Source organism: Diuraphis noxia, unplaced genomic scaffold, assembly GCF_037042655.1.
Source record: "Diuraphis noxia isolate RWA-SAM2 unplaced genomic scaffold, SU_Dnox_SAM2 contig0004, whole genome shotgun sequence".
Taxonomy (NCBI): Eukaryota; Metazoa; Arthropoda; class Insecta; order Hemiptera; family Aphididae; genus Diuraphis; species Diuraphis noxia.
The window spans coordinates 37396498-37410879 of NW_028301714.1; the positions used below are offsets into that span (position 1 = coordinate 37396498).

General features: G+C 29.5%; 2 protein-coding genes across 2 annotated transcripts in view; one reads left to right on the forward strand and one right to left on the reverse strand.

The window, feature by feature from the left end:
* The window catches only part of cv-2 (crosveinless 2-secreting protein), a 70360-nt gene extending 67372 nt beyond the window's left edge, over positions 1-2988 (forward strand). The window contains exons 12-13 of the mRNA XM_089225478.1: positions 203-468; positions 2859-2988. Coding sequence (XP_089081604.1) covers positions 203-344 — 142 coding nt within the window. The 3' untranslated portion in view covers positions 345-468; positions 2859-2988. The remainder of the gene's footprint in view (positions 1-202; positions 469-2858) is intronic.
* A 1347-nt stretch (positions 2989-4335) lies between these two features.
* LOC107167196 (heparan sulfate glucosamine 3-O-sulfotransferase 5-like) overlaps positions 4336-14382 on the reverse strand; it is a 45446-nt gene continuing 35399 nt past the window's right edge. The window contains exon 4 of the mRNA XM_089225479.1: positions 4336-9765. Within this exon, the coding sequence (XP_089081605.1) occupies positions 9220-9765 (546 nt within the window). The 3' untranslated portion in view covers positions 4336-9219. The remainder of the gene's footprint in view (positions 9766-14382) is intronic.

Consider the following 14382-nt stretch of genomic DNA (forward strand, 5'->3'; position numbering starts at 1 on the left):
TGGTTGATGGTTCAGACCTCTGGCATTTTTAAAAATAGAACAAGCTTTTATATTTTGAACGTGAAAATGATAAGTGCTTAGCAGTTAATTTAATTTAACAAAAAATGTTTGACCTCCCACCAAAAAAAAAAAAAAATAAATATTTTTCTGTTACTGTTTTTTTTATATTTATGTAATATATATATTTTATCATATTATACAGATCTTGTCTGATGGATATGTGCGAGTGTCCCAACGGCCGGAAGTGTTATTGCGAGGCGATGACAGCATACGCGCACAACTGTCGCCGCCTTGGTGTGTCGCTGCCGGACTGGAGGACCATGACCGGATGCCACACATACTGACCCGCGTCCTCACATCCATCCCGTGCAGTAGACTCCGCTTGTTTGTTGTTGCTAGTCATTGTTTTTTTACACCTTCAACTTTGCGGTGGTCGCCGCGCGTTTACCTGACCGACGGGTCGAAATGGTTAGTATATACAATTACCAATATTATATTATATATTATTGGGTAAACTGATTAGTTAAAGTGGGTTGTTGTGGTGAGCCTAGTTTACAAAATCAATTCACTCGAGTTAAATCACATGAACAATGACCTGATAAAATCGTAACTGATAACAAAAGTTCACATGTTTAGAGGTTAACAATAAATGATTTATTATTAAATTTAAATTGAATGTGTTAAATTAATTATTAATTTTATATATATAGTTTAAACCTTATATGAAAAAACATAGTTTTTCAAACGAAAAGTTTGGTGCTAAAATGCATAAACAATAATAGATGAAAACATAATTATGCTACATTATACTTTTTTATTTCGCCACTATCATAAATTATTACAAATGCAATATTAAGTCGTTCATAAATAATTTATTATAACCAATATAACTTTATATAGAGTAATATTATAAAACTGTTAGTTGTAGTAAAAGGGCACATAGCTTATGATAACTGTTGGTGGCGTCAAATTCGCTAAAACTATAAAATATGTAATGCAACATGACTGAAACAATAAAAGGAAAGACAATTTTGAGTTAATAAAATAACGATTTTAACTATTTACAACCCACATAAAAACAAGCAACTAATTGAATTAAAAGTTTGTTAAGGAATAATAATAATATTTGCAATCTTTACTTTGACTCTACTTACGTCATTCCAGATTATAAAATACATTAAATTGTGTTTTTACCAAGAAGTGTATAAAAAAAAAAATGCTTTTCGAGCGAGCCGATCGCATCGTGCATATATTAGATTAGAATCAAAACGAATTAGTCGTTGTTTACAACACGAAAAAATCTTTATTCTAAAACACCTTGGCAGGTAGTCATTGCATTAAATTAAACGTATAATTATAACTTATAACCCGTACCTGTAGTGACAAAAATATTCATACAATACCGACATGGTAGAAAACAAAAAATTTAATGAAAGCGTCATAGTCTTAACAATAATATTAAAACAAATAATAGTAACAATATTATTTAAAATGTCTTATACTTATACTTACGTTAATATTATTGTAATGTAATAACAGCATTCATACGTCACTTATACCCTACACTAGTAGGTAACAGCCGTAATAAACGGTTTCGAAAACGGGAGGGCATAACATTTCAATTTTAAACAGATTAATAATGTAATTAACATAGTGATACCGAATAAGATGTTATGTAAATATGTAAATTATGTATTTTTTAACGAATCGAATGAAACACTACCTTAATAAATCATCTGATAATCGTATCCAGGTGCTGGGAACTATTATATATCTTAGGATCCCTTAATATGCGAACACATAGGAACGAAATATTTTCTCGAGACATTATTGTAGGCACATAAATCTCCTGGCCTTTTTAAGATACACAGATCTGATAAATGATAATATTATTAGTTATTACGTGATCAAACATCAAAGAATTTCACTGAATAAACACATAGTTACCCATGTATGGTGTATAATGACGTTAGATATCTTAAATCATCATCTAGGTAGGTAAGGTACTTATTATACAATAATTTTAATGTTTACGTCTGAATCCAAATAAAACGTACGCGTGTACCAATTATAATACAGCGCGTGATGCCATTATTTGATAACATTCTAAATTAATTTATAAAAGTATTTTTGATTATCAATTTAATGCTTTTATTTTAAATAGAATAATAATTATTGTAATTATCAGCGTGTTTCAAACTAATTTTATTGTTTTCATCACTTATCTATTTACATTGATCATAGCGACTAATATAATAATATTATCGAATGCATAAAAACAATTAATTTATTCTTCATAAAATTATCATAATACATGTTCAATGCGTGATGGCTATTGACGGTCAATTATTTAACTGAAGGAAATCATTAAAATGTATGCTTTAGCTTACTCTTTACCTGTGCCTACACACAGAGTACAATACATCGATTATGTATAACGTTCGAAAATTCGTAGAATGTATACAAAATTGAATAAAAAGAGGTGCGTTAAATATATTATTATAATAGTTGAGTCCCGAGTTTTGATTTATCTTTTCAAATCGAATTAATTCAACCCGAAAAGGGCTTCTGTCATTTTAAAAATTTTATATTAGCATTCCATCTCATGGTATACATAAATTTGCATGTTTTTAGCAAAAGTACAAATTAAGTTTAAATTACGCACAAAGAAAAATGTGAAGGTGCCAACGCGTGTTGGTTGGTTTTTTTCAATCGGGAGATGTAAAAAATAGGTTTACTTGAAGGAATAGTTTAGATTGTGCGATTATAAAACTGTAAAAAATAATCATAATATTATTGGGTTTGACTTATAATATATCTTTATGGCTAATAAACATGTTTTATTGATGTTGTTTTAGATCGTGACAGACCGTTTCCACGTTACCGTCGACCGACTCAACAGTATTTTACTTGAACAGCCGAATTTTATTTTAACGCAAATTTGTTATATACAATTAAAAAAAAAAAATTAATAGGTAATAATAGTAACAATCAACTTAATTTTTAAGTGGCTACAACAAACTCTGACCCGGCGACTCTACCGTTTGGCGGGTGATCGTCGCATAGTAATTATTATTTACACTTTTACCATAATGTCAATGGTTTTATTTATTTACATTTAATCAGTTCGATTGTATGATCGCGACCAACCTAACCGAGGTCGGCCGATTTTTTAAAACCTAAACGCCGGCGTTTACACTGTAATATACATACCGCGATTTAATATTAGTACCACAAAACAGATTACAGAGTAATGTTATTGTTTGTGTTCATATCTCGATATTGGCCTATGATAATTTATTTGTAGTGTGTTTTCATATAAACACGAATTTTGACGAATTTTTTTCCTCATTCGTGATTATATATTATTATATAATACATTATAGTAGCTATTTGCGTAATCGTAAGCGGCTTTGATACGTATTAAATTAAGCATGCCTTAGTGACAGAGAGAACAACGTTCTTTTATACATTCTGGTTGTCGTATATATAATATTATTAATTAATTATTATACTTAGGTAGTAAGTTATTGTTACAAATGTTTTAGTTGAGTGCTTCAAATATTAAATTGTTCAGTAATTGTATTTTATTTTTGAAGAAAACACAAAATAAATCTAGGATATACCTAATGTAATTATAGATAGTTTTTTAAATTAATATAATATAATATATTATTATTAAATAGGTTAGAAAGTTCTTATTATATACACTATGCTATAGAATTATTTTAATGAAAAAGTATTTTAACTATGTTAAGCGAAATATTGTAAAATAATATTTGTCAAATTTATGTTCCTACTTTTATGTTTTTTTTCACTTATTTATTTTTTCTAGAAAAAAAACTTTATACTTTCTCTTGTGTAATAAAAAAACATTTAAAAAAAAATGTAAATACATGTTATATTATATACTTTTATATTTTACTCGTATATATATTATAATATACAATATTATATATTGTATGTTTATGTGAGTAAATAACACTAGTTGTATAATTATTATAATTGGAACGAAACAAATACCTGACTTCATCCGGGTGGTAAAATTGTTTAAATCGAAAATTATTTTCAAAAAATCAAACAGATAGCGCCACGGGTGTATTCCTAAGTTATGATTCATTTTATTGCGAGGGTAGGTGTTTGGGAGGTCGAAATAATGCAAGTTTTGATTATTTGAACAATATTATCTGAATTATAAAACGTTCCAAAAAGCAGCTTGTAAACTGAGTCAGTATAGTTTTGAAGAGTACTCTAGACAACGAAAAACCAAACACTTTTTGGTTTTATATGCACAGGAACTACTAGACTAATGTAAAATAAGATGATACACAGGTATTTTTGGCTTTTATAATTGCGTATCGTGCGAGCACAAAACACAAACGCACAAGGCACGCGTCTATATTTTTCATATTTTAAACAAATTTTTAACAAAAATAACAGTATCGTAGTGACGCTATTGGAAAATCCAAAAAAAAAAAAAACTATATTTTAAAACGTATTCAGTCCGGCAAAAAAGTGCTCAGGACCAGAACGGTATAATAAGATAATTATAATAATACTATCTTAAAATATAATAATAATAAATTATTCTCCAAATCGACTGGCGCGGCGGCGGGACGCTCGACTTAAACCGCTTGCTGATCGGCTCCTGTACGGAGACATTTTTAAATCCGAAAACCATCGATTTCTTTCGGGAAGGGATCGCGGAAAGTAGTGCGCCCACCAACGGCCTCGTACAGTGTCGTATAATATTAATAACAAATATGATAACGATAATCTTAGTATTACACGTAAGTGTTGTACGACGGTGACAATTTTATAATATTATAGGTATGCGCGTGCGCGAGCGCGTTACGCGTATTATCGTCACGTACAATGATATGATAATGATAATTATGTTATTCAGACAGACAGACGTCCGGAGACAAACATAACATTTTCAAAATGTGTGACACATTTGTTATACATATAACATATATATATATTATTATATAGATACGTAGAAGAGACAGAGAGAAAGAGAGAGTGAAAAAGAGAAAGAGAGATAAAAAAAAAAACAAACAACAACAACACTTAATAATAATATTATCATACAATATGACTATAGAAAATGATTTATATACGAAAAAAATTGTGCTACAGCTGAAACAATTTGTTTAACTCTCGATATGAAAATAATATTAATATAATATAATATCGATATGTATATTAAAATATCGTAAACGTGCTACTATTGTAGGTTTCTCGCGACACGACTACTCACAATGCAAAACCTGACCGCTGAGTCGTAAGGTTTAAGTCTCATCGAACGAGAAGCCCCGGCGAAATGGTTTGCTTTTCGGTCTTGATATAGCAATAAATAATAATAATATTATAATTTTCATGAACACTGGACAACCGACTGCTGTGTTTCCGGTGGGGGTAGGATACTTTTGTTAAAATTTAGTATACAATATTATTCTATTTTGTTATATTTTTCTTCTCTCCAAAAATATTTCATTTGACTTTTCGAAAATTCAAAACAATTTTGAATGGTAATTCAAAGTAAGCAATAAATAAAATTGATTTATTTGATAGTTGAAAAGGTTTTGAAGGAACCAAAAAAACTGTAATTAAGGAACAATACACTTTTTAACAATTGTTTTTTGATACACGATAAACTTGTGTGTAGAGAATAGAAGTCACTACACATTTTACTTGAGGACCTCATACAAATTAAAAATTCTTTGCTGTCCAAAACATAATCTGTAAACGTATTTACAGTTCTTAGATATATAGAAAATATAAATGTATGCAACGATTTATGGAACGTACATAAAAAAATTGACATTTTTAACGATTTTTTTATCAAGACTTTGTTTAGATATGTATAAAGAGTAATTTAAATATAGTGTACTTGGTGAATTTTCTTCAAAATTAAAATAGTATCAGTTTTGTTTGATATAGAATATATAACTATAGTATGTATGTATATCATACTTCATAAAAAAAATAGAACTATATAATATGAATAGTTTATTTTTGGATTAATTGATATAGCTAGCGGGGCACATGTGGTCTGCGGGTAGTAATTTAGTGACTCCTGATATGAATTTCAATATTTGTAATTTTGGGTATTTTTTAATATTATTAAATCTTTAATTTAATTTATAAAATGTGTAAATTATATATATGTATAGAATCTATTAAATTATGTGAAATCTCATACCGTTTGGAATATCCTTTATTATAATATTGTTTTTGTATTTTACATATTATATTTGGTGTGTATAAATGTATGAGACTGAGCAATGAAATGAACAATTGTTGAGACGTTAATACTGTACTATAGTCATACTTTAGTCTATCAATTTTATAATTGAGTGTATATATCTCAATAAACGTCACCTATTTTTATATTTCAATTTTATAACATACGTACCTACGATATGATCAGTCGAATTATTTTTCAAGATTATGTCAACAGTGGTATTATAGTCAGTTGTCCAGTAATCATTTAACAATAATTATTAATGTGGATTTACATTATATTCCACTTCCCGACCCATCTATGATAGGTATCACAATTGCACATTGTGACTCTAAGAAATTCTTCTATAAAATAATCGACTTAACAAATAAACTATTTAACTATAACGTTAAAAAAAAAATACACCAAATATAAATATAATAAAGTTATATAATAGTAATTGCTAATTACCTATTCAAAATGATATGTATTTGTTTAGTAGACATTATTTTTCAGTCCAAATCGTTTTCACGGTATTGGTACATTATATGATATGTATATGGTACAATTTAATATTAATATGATATGTTTACATGGTACAATTTACGGGCAACAAGACATATAGATAAGGTCACGTGTCGCTAGGATTTTTGTGTAACAGCGATGAAGCTTAAGACGTAATCGCGTTGGAGGTACGAGATAAATCATTTTTATATGTATTTTTTTTTTTTAAATACAAGAAGTTCAGTATTCATAACATAGCAATAAACACATTTGACTTGTTAATATAACGGGAAACAACGACGAAAAATTGACACACAAATCCTTTGGACTTTTGCCCCAATGTTCCTTAATACGATAATACAAATACAATGTTTATAATTTTCTCTTAATGATAGTATTATAATTATCATGCTAAGTTGCAAACAATGATATGTTTTAAGTTACTTAAAATATAATATTACAAACGACTTATAAAATACACGAAAAAAGTCTATAATTGATATGATCGTTATTTTAAAAAAAAAAGAACAATAATAATAATCATAATCGTAACGAACAAAATACATATATAAATATATACTATAACATAACATAGTATTTTTTTCTATATGCAACAATATGTGAGTAAATAATAAATCAACCATCTGAAAAGAAAGTCATTATTGCTCATTGAAACTTTGAAATATGTAAAAGTAATAGGTAAGTATAATAATAATGCACTATGATAATACTATTATGCCTCATTCCCTTCAGATGCCATTGATTACATTTAAATCCAATCAATATTGGTAAAGGCCAAATGAGAATGTATGGGGCATGCATATATATATATTTTCTTTCATACATTTGTACTATTTAAAACGCATTAAGGTACGTAAAGTATTATTTTTTATTGTTATTATTTTCTTTTCACCCCGTCTATAATAAATCAACTCAGCAAAGGCGTTATTCAAGATAATTGAACTCCTATGGTCTCACCATAATTGGGGATAGCGATTTGTTGTACCACGAAACAACTTCGACACTCAATAAACTGCACTATGTAATAATTATACTAAACAATAATATAAATATTGCACGTTTGTAGATCGATTCCAAAAATTGTGCTCTCATGAAAATTATTATATTAAATTTATCTACATTGTTTCGGCGGCCTACCAGTGCAACAACGTTCATGAGAATAGTGTAGTAGAACAATAGTCGATGTCAATCGTAAATCGGTCGTGAAAAATAAAATAATAACAATAACAATAACAATAATAATGGTAATTATGTTTCATTTCATTAGGAGTAATACATATTATTATCAACGAAAAGTTATTTTTTAAATTACGCATAACAAAGATAACAAACTAATCTTACGCGTAGGTGTGAGGTTTAAGAGAATACTAATGTTTTGATTTAGTTTACACAATATAAATTGATATATCGGTCGATTTTGTGCAATGCTGCAGAGAGAGAGAGACCACTGGGAGCGTATAAAAATAAAAATAAAACACTAATTTGGTATGTTCATTATGGACTTCAATAAGATCTCGTCATCCATAGTATTCACGTGGGTAGTAAAGAAACGACGGTTTTCGGCAGTTTCAAACGAAAGACGACGAGGAAATCTTTCAGATCACAATGACGAAAACTTACAATCGCGGGCGATCGAATACCATACATATTATGTGCTGTTTGAATTTATTTAAGTGATCTGATCAAATTAACACATAACATACATTGTCATAGTTTTATTCACGTTATGGTGGAATGAATAACATTGCGCGCAAAAAGTAAAAACCCTATAGTATTAAAATTTAAAAAAATATCGTGATACTTTAATAGTGTTATATTTTTATGGTAAACGAAAACAATTTTTTATAAATTTATTTAAAAAAAAAAAACTGCCTACTTAACCTATTGCAGATTATGCCATGTGATCAGACGGGCGATTCCGAAACCAATTGGTTCGTATCGTAGAACGATTCGTCGGTCTCTTTAAACGCTTCTATCATTGTGTCATCGAAATTTTCTCTGTCAAATTGTTAAGACTCGACTCGTAAACATACGGTGAAGTTTTTATGAAAAAACGATTTAAGTTCGCCCGCCGAACGCCATACCCCCTACCATTCCTCGTTCGTCATTCGTTTCCATCACTTTATAATATATATATGCATGTAGTATGAGCATGGCAGTGTTCAAACGTTTCGTTTCATGTGATAAAAAGAACAAATCGAATGACATACTTTAAGTCTCGTACAGAAAGCAAAGCTCTCGGCCAGCTATATAGTTATGGTCAGTTCATAATTATATTGTGACGTTATAGTAATATTTATAATGTTAAATATATATAATATATATATATATATATATATAGATATAGATATAGTGTATCCCTGTATACAAAACTCCAAAAGAACGAAAAATATTTTTTTTTTTAAACAATGTAACCGTGACACAGGCACTCGTCTTCTTCCACCATTCCACACCAAAGTCATTCGCTACTTCTCCGGCCACCCGAAGTCTTGGCCCAATACGTCATACAATTTTTGGTTGTGCTGGCCGAAGTGTTCCCGGAGTTTGGCCACGACCGATGGCCGGACGTCCGGGTGCTTCCGGCCTTTGGTCTCCTTCAGGCACTTGTCCACAGGCCCATACCGCAGACAGTAGAACCCCTTAGTCCGGTTGAAGTAGAAGTTGTCGGCGCTGATCCTGTGTTCGAGGCCCAGAAACGTCTCGATGCGGTTCAACTCGGACACGGGGTTGGTGATGAGTCGGTCGCCGTTGACCACGAATAACTGTTCTCTGGGGAATACGTCCAGCCACCGGTAAACGTGGTTATGGTATGTGGACACGGACACCGGCCGGTAGTTGGTATTGACCGTGCCGTCCGGCTTCACCACCAGCTGCTCGAACGATCTACTGCTGCGGTTCGCCAATGGATTGCTGTGCAACTGCGTATAATCCGATATGGCCCTGATCACGGGGTCCCTGAGGATGAGAAGAAGCTTAATGCTCGAGTTCATCGCCTTGATGCGTTCTGGTACCTGTAAATGAGACTTCCAAAGTAATAACGTTCGTATAATATTATGTTAGGTGTAGTTTATGGTATAAATTATAATACGGAGGTACCTTGTACTTATATGTATGATATTATATTATATAGGCAGGGACTATATTATAAACATAAGCGTGCGATCCGTTTAGGTAAAAATACGCTTAAAATTATATTTGTCAGTACTTAGTTGATCCTGTCATGTTTTAATAGATTTTGAAAATACATGTCTTCATGTATAATAATTTACATTTTACGATTATTTCTTAATATTTAAATTAGTACCCAAAATGTTTAGTTCCAATTGCTTTAAATTTCGATATTTGATTAATTTATTTTATTACATAAATTATACATACTATATATTTTCTAATATGAAATATTAATAATTATGTATGTTACTATAGAAAATTTATTTTAACTATAAACTAATATACTTGTTTCACAGAATAGATGTCAAATTATAAGATTATACTGTAAAAAGTGTGTTGTTTTAAATTTATAATAAATATTTCAAACTGTACAAACATAATAATATGCTTTATTGAAAATTATGAAAATTGACTAAGAGAATTAGTGTAGACAATTGGATCACTCCATATAGGTAAATACATTTTAGTAGTAATTTTTGTTGTTTTATGTTTACTATTATCATTACGTTAAACAACCTGATTCGTGAACAGTCATATGTTTTGTCAAACGAGCACTCATCATATTGAGTTTTCACGGATTGTGAATTGCGAGCCTGGTGTAATATAGTACCTACTTTTAATAATTCCTGTGCTAAATATTTATAAATATAAGACAAAATATATTAAAATTACAAGTTTTTTCATAAATCATTATTTATCAAAGTTAATAAAATATCATAAAAGTTCTACAAGTTAAAAATGTACTATAAATAAATTGTTTTGAAACTAAACATTTAAAAAATAAGTAATTGTATTATTTTATGATACAGAATTGTTTAGTTAGTGTAATAAGTACGAATGCTGAATTGACACGAAAAAATACGTATAACTCAAGATGTATTGAGACGGAAAATACCATTAACATGCCTTTGTTTAAACAAAAATACTGAAGTCAATTTGTAATGATAATCCTACTATTTGTCCATTAAAATGATTAGTTTATTATTTTAATATTAATTTATATTTGAAAACGTATTAAAAAAATTAAAGTCATACTCTGATGTTAATATGTCTCCGTAACACACTGCATATCACATTGTATGTTCATAATAATCTGTTTAATTATGTTTTTTTTTTATATATATATATTTTTTATTATAATTTATTATATTTTATTCGCATTTTTTATTTTTATTTTTTGGTTATTATAAATTTTAAATAATATATTATTATATTATTATAATACTGAAACGGATACTCCAAAATCCAGCATCACTCTATCAAGCCTTCAAAGATGAAAACACAGTTGCAATCAGTACATTTTTCCATAATATAAACATATTTTAAATAATAACTATAATAATGTAGTAAAATGTATTCCAAAATGTAATGTATACATATATATATTTTCCTTTCTTTTTCTTGTATAAATTTTAACTAAAGTAAGCTAAAAACCTGTAGTGTTGAAGCCTTAATAAACTTTGAAAAAAAAAAAAAATAAAAAAAAAATACTGAAACGCACTCGAAAAACGCAAATCTCAAAAATTGGATATATTGTCGTTCAGATGGGTATCCTTACATCGTATTATATCAACAAGGATTTTATTGAATTCTGGTGCTTTCGAAGTATATCAAGTGAGAGTACCAGAGATTACCACTTGATGTGCTAAAAAAAGTTTCTAGGTAACAATCACGCATCGGGCGGAAATATACGTCGTATTCGTGTATCCTATTGAATACATTACGTTCCTGAAAGAATCTACTAAACGCATGTACTACATCGCCCATATCAAAGATATCGTGTTACAACGTTGGCGTGAAATGCATTTTGTGATTTTTTTTATAGGTTTATTATCTAGTGAAAATCTGAACAATGAAAATAACTCCACTGCAGAAATACACTTCAGCGAGTCTTCGTTTAATTAATAAAACAATATTATGGAAGAGCTGTATAATCATAATTATAATAATATAAAGCATTTCGTTCTGTGGTACTACCAGCTTTTCTTTGTTTGTTTGTGGTTATAAATTTTAGTTGAAATAATAACGTAATATACTGCAGCGCACGTCTCACGAAGATTTACGATTTCGATGTGATGCTGGTAACAATATGCAAACACTCTATTAACTCACCACTTTAAATTAGTTCAAATCCTCGTGGGATGCCCTATGTGATACGTATGCATTTAAATATTGAACGATCGTATGAATAAAACTGTTATTGATACAACGACGATACTATTATCGGAATTGCGGATGCTTAACAATCAACCTATAGGTTTAATAAAATATTACATAATACTGAATGTGAATCGTTAGGTAAAATAAAGGTCACGAGATGTACGAATACGAATCGTAATATTATTTTTAACACCGTCGTAAAAGACCTGCAGTGCATGTGGTGAAGTATTTCACAGCCGATCGAGGCGAATGCAAGCGACCTGCGAATACGTCATACTATTATTATTATTGTTTAGTTTAGACGGTCGGCGCTATCTCTAAGTGTGAATCAAACGACGAGTGCCTTCACTAATTATTTCTGGAATTGCAAGTCATGAATACATCCAAACCCTCGCGTGCCGTATAATAAGTGTCGACAGTGCGAATATATTATTATAATAATTATTATCATAGTGATATTAAATCGCGTTAAACAGTTCGGTCTCGGAAAACCATTAATTGAAACGAGACACGGAATACACCAAAAAATGAGGTCTATCAAAATGTTATTAGTAGTTTAGTGGATCCTAAACGCGAGGTGTGACTATTTAATAATAATTCCATTGGATTAGCCATAAGGTGCAGTGGAAATACGAAAATAATATTTGGATTTGTATTAACAATTAACATAATATCTTCATAGGAAAATACTGGATGAAAAAATTGCGTAGTGACTACAGCGTATACATTTAAGATTTGTAGTAAAACTCGGAATCCAGCGACCGAAAGTATTAATGTTCACATATGTACATATTATATAGGGATGCTATAATATTTTATCAACCATGCGTTTTTGAGTGACATAAATGATATCGCGATGAAGACCGAGAGGATAACGAACAACGTCCGTGAATTTGAAAAAAAGTATAAGAAAATTATATTTTATAAGCCATCACAATGAGTTTTAATGTACATGCTATATTTATCTGTAATTTTTGTTGCGCCAATCATTGATGCATATTGGTGTAATAAAAATTTTAAATGAAAAATGAGGAAATGTACGTCACTTACTGGTCGCAATGATCGTATTGTTCAATATTAAGGTAATAATGATGATACTCTATAGGAACAAACTTTTAACGAACGCTATTTTATTTTAAGTCTTAGTAACTCTCAACGAATAAATAAGAAAAATGCAGCTCGAATTCTCGGAAAACCATTCTTGGGTATTGCATCAAATCATTTCGTCGGATCATAAAACGTTTGCCGTAAAGCCTTTTTGGGCCGAAAATTGAGCTCGGGAATTTATCAGTCAGAAATTTCTTAATAAATTTCATGTGTTTATTTGATTCACTTTGGAATTTATACCTATATTATAATTATAAATATGCTTCTATAATTAGTTTATTCCTAACTCTATTATCCATTATATGGTTATCTTTGACTTCCAATTCCGTGATGTGTACTTAATTGCCTATTTCAAAATGGTTTACTGAAATATTTTTATTTAACTATTAGCAATACGATGCCTATTTGATCATTTTTTAAATATTCTATCTTATTATTGAGTCTTACATTAAAAATACAAACAAGTAAAGAAAAGTTATTGCAGATTTTAATATACTAAAATACAAACCCGCAAAATCCCGAGTCGACAACTAATAATAATATTTAAAACGTTTATAATATAAAATAAACAGTGTATGACGTGTACGTAAATGTTTATAAAAAATGTATGTTGTGTGAATCGAGCGTGAGAAAAAAACAACAAAATACCTATACATAATATTTAGGTCATATTATTATATTACGCATTTTTATATGATGTCATGATATAGGTTACGGTATACACTCGCGGTTCCCTAAAAAAAACGATAATAATAACATTTTATAATTTCATTAAATCGAAAAAGTTTTTACTTCGTCGTCGGGGACATCTCCTATAATAGCCACGCATCATGTAGTGTATTATTATTGTTAGTATTATTACTACTATTGTTATTTGTTAAATTATATTTCATTGTAGCGAAACGTATTTCGATTATTATTATTCGCCCACCGTTTAGGGTAGTGCTCATCACGCGTAGGTACATTGCGTGGGTTCCTATGTAAACGATTTCCAAAAGCTGTTATTATAGCATATAATGACAATTTTTAAAATAAATACGCTTTTCGGAAAATCAGACGACGCTTCCGATATTTACGTAAGGTGAAAAGAGAAAATTGTTTTAAAATAAATATTGAGTGAACAGAAATTTAATTAATGTTTTTAAATAATAAACGATCGGTCAGTTGATAATCTTTGCATTATATTCCTT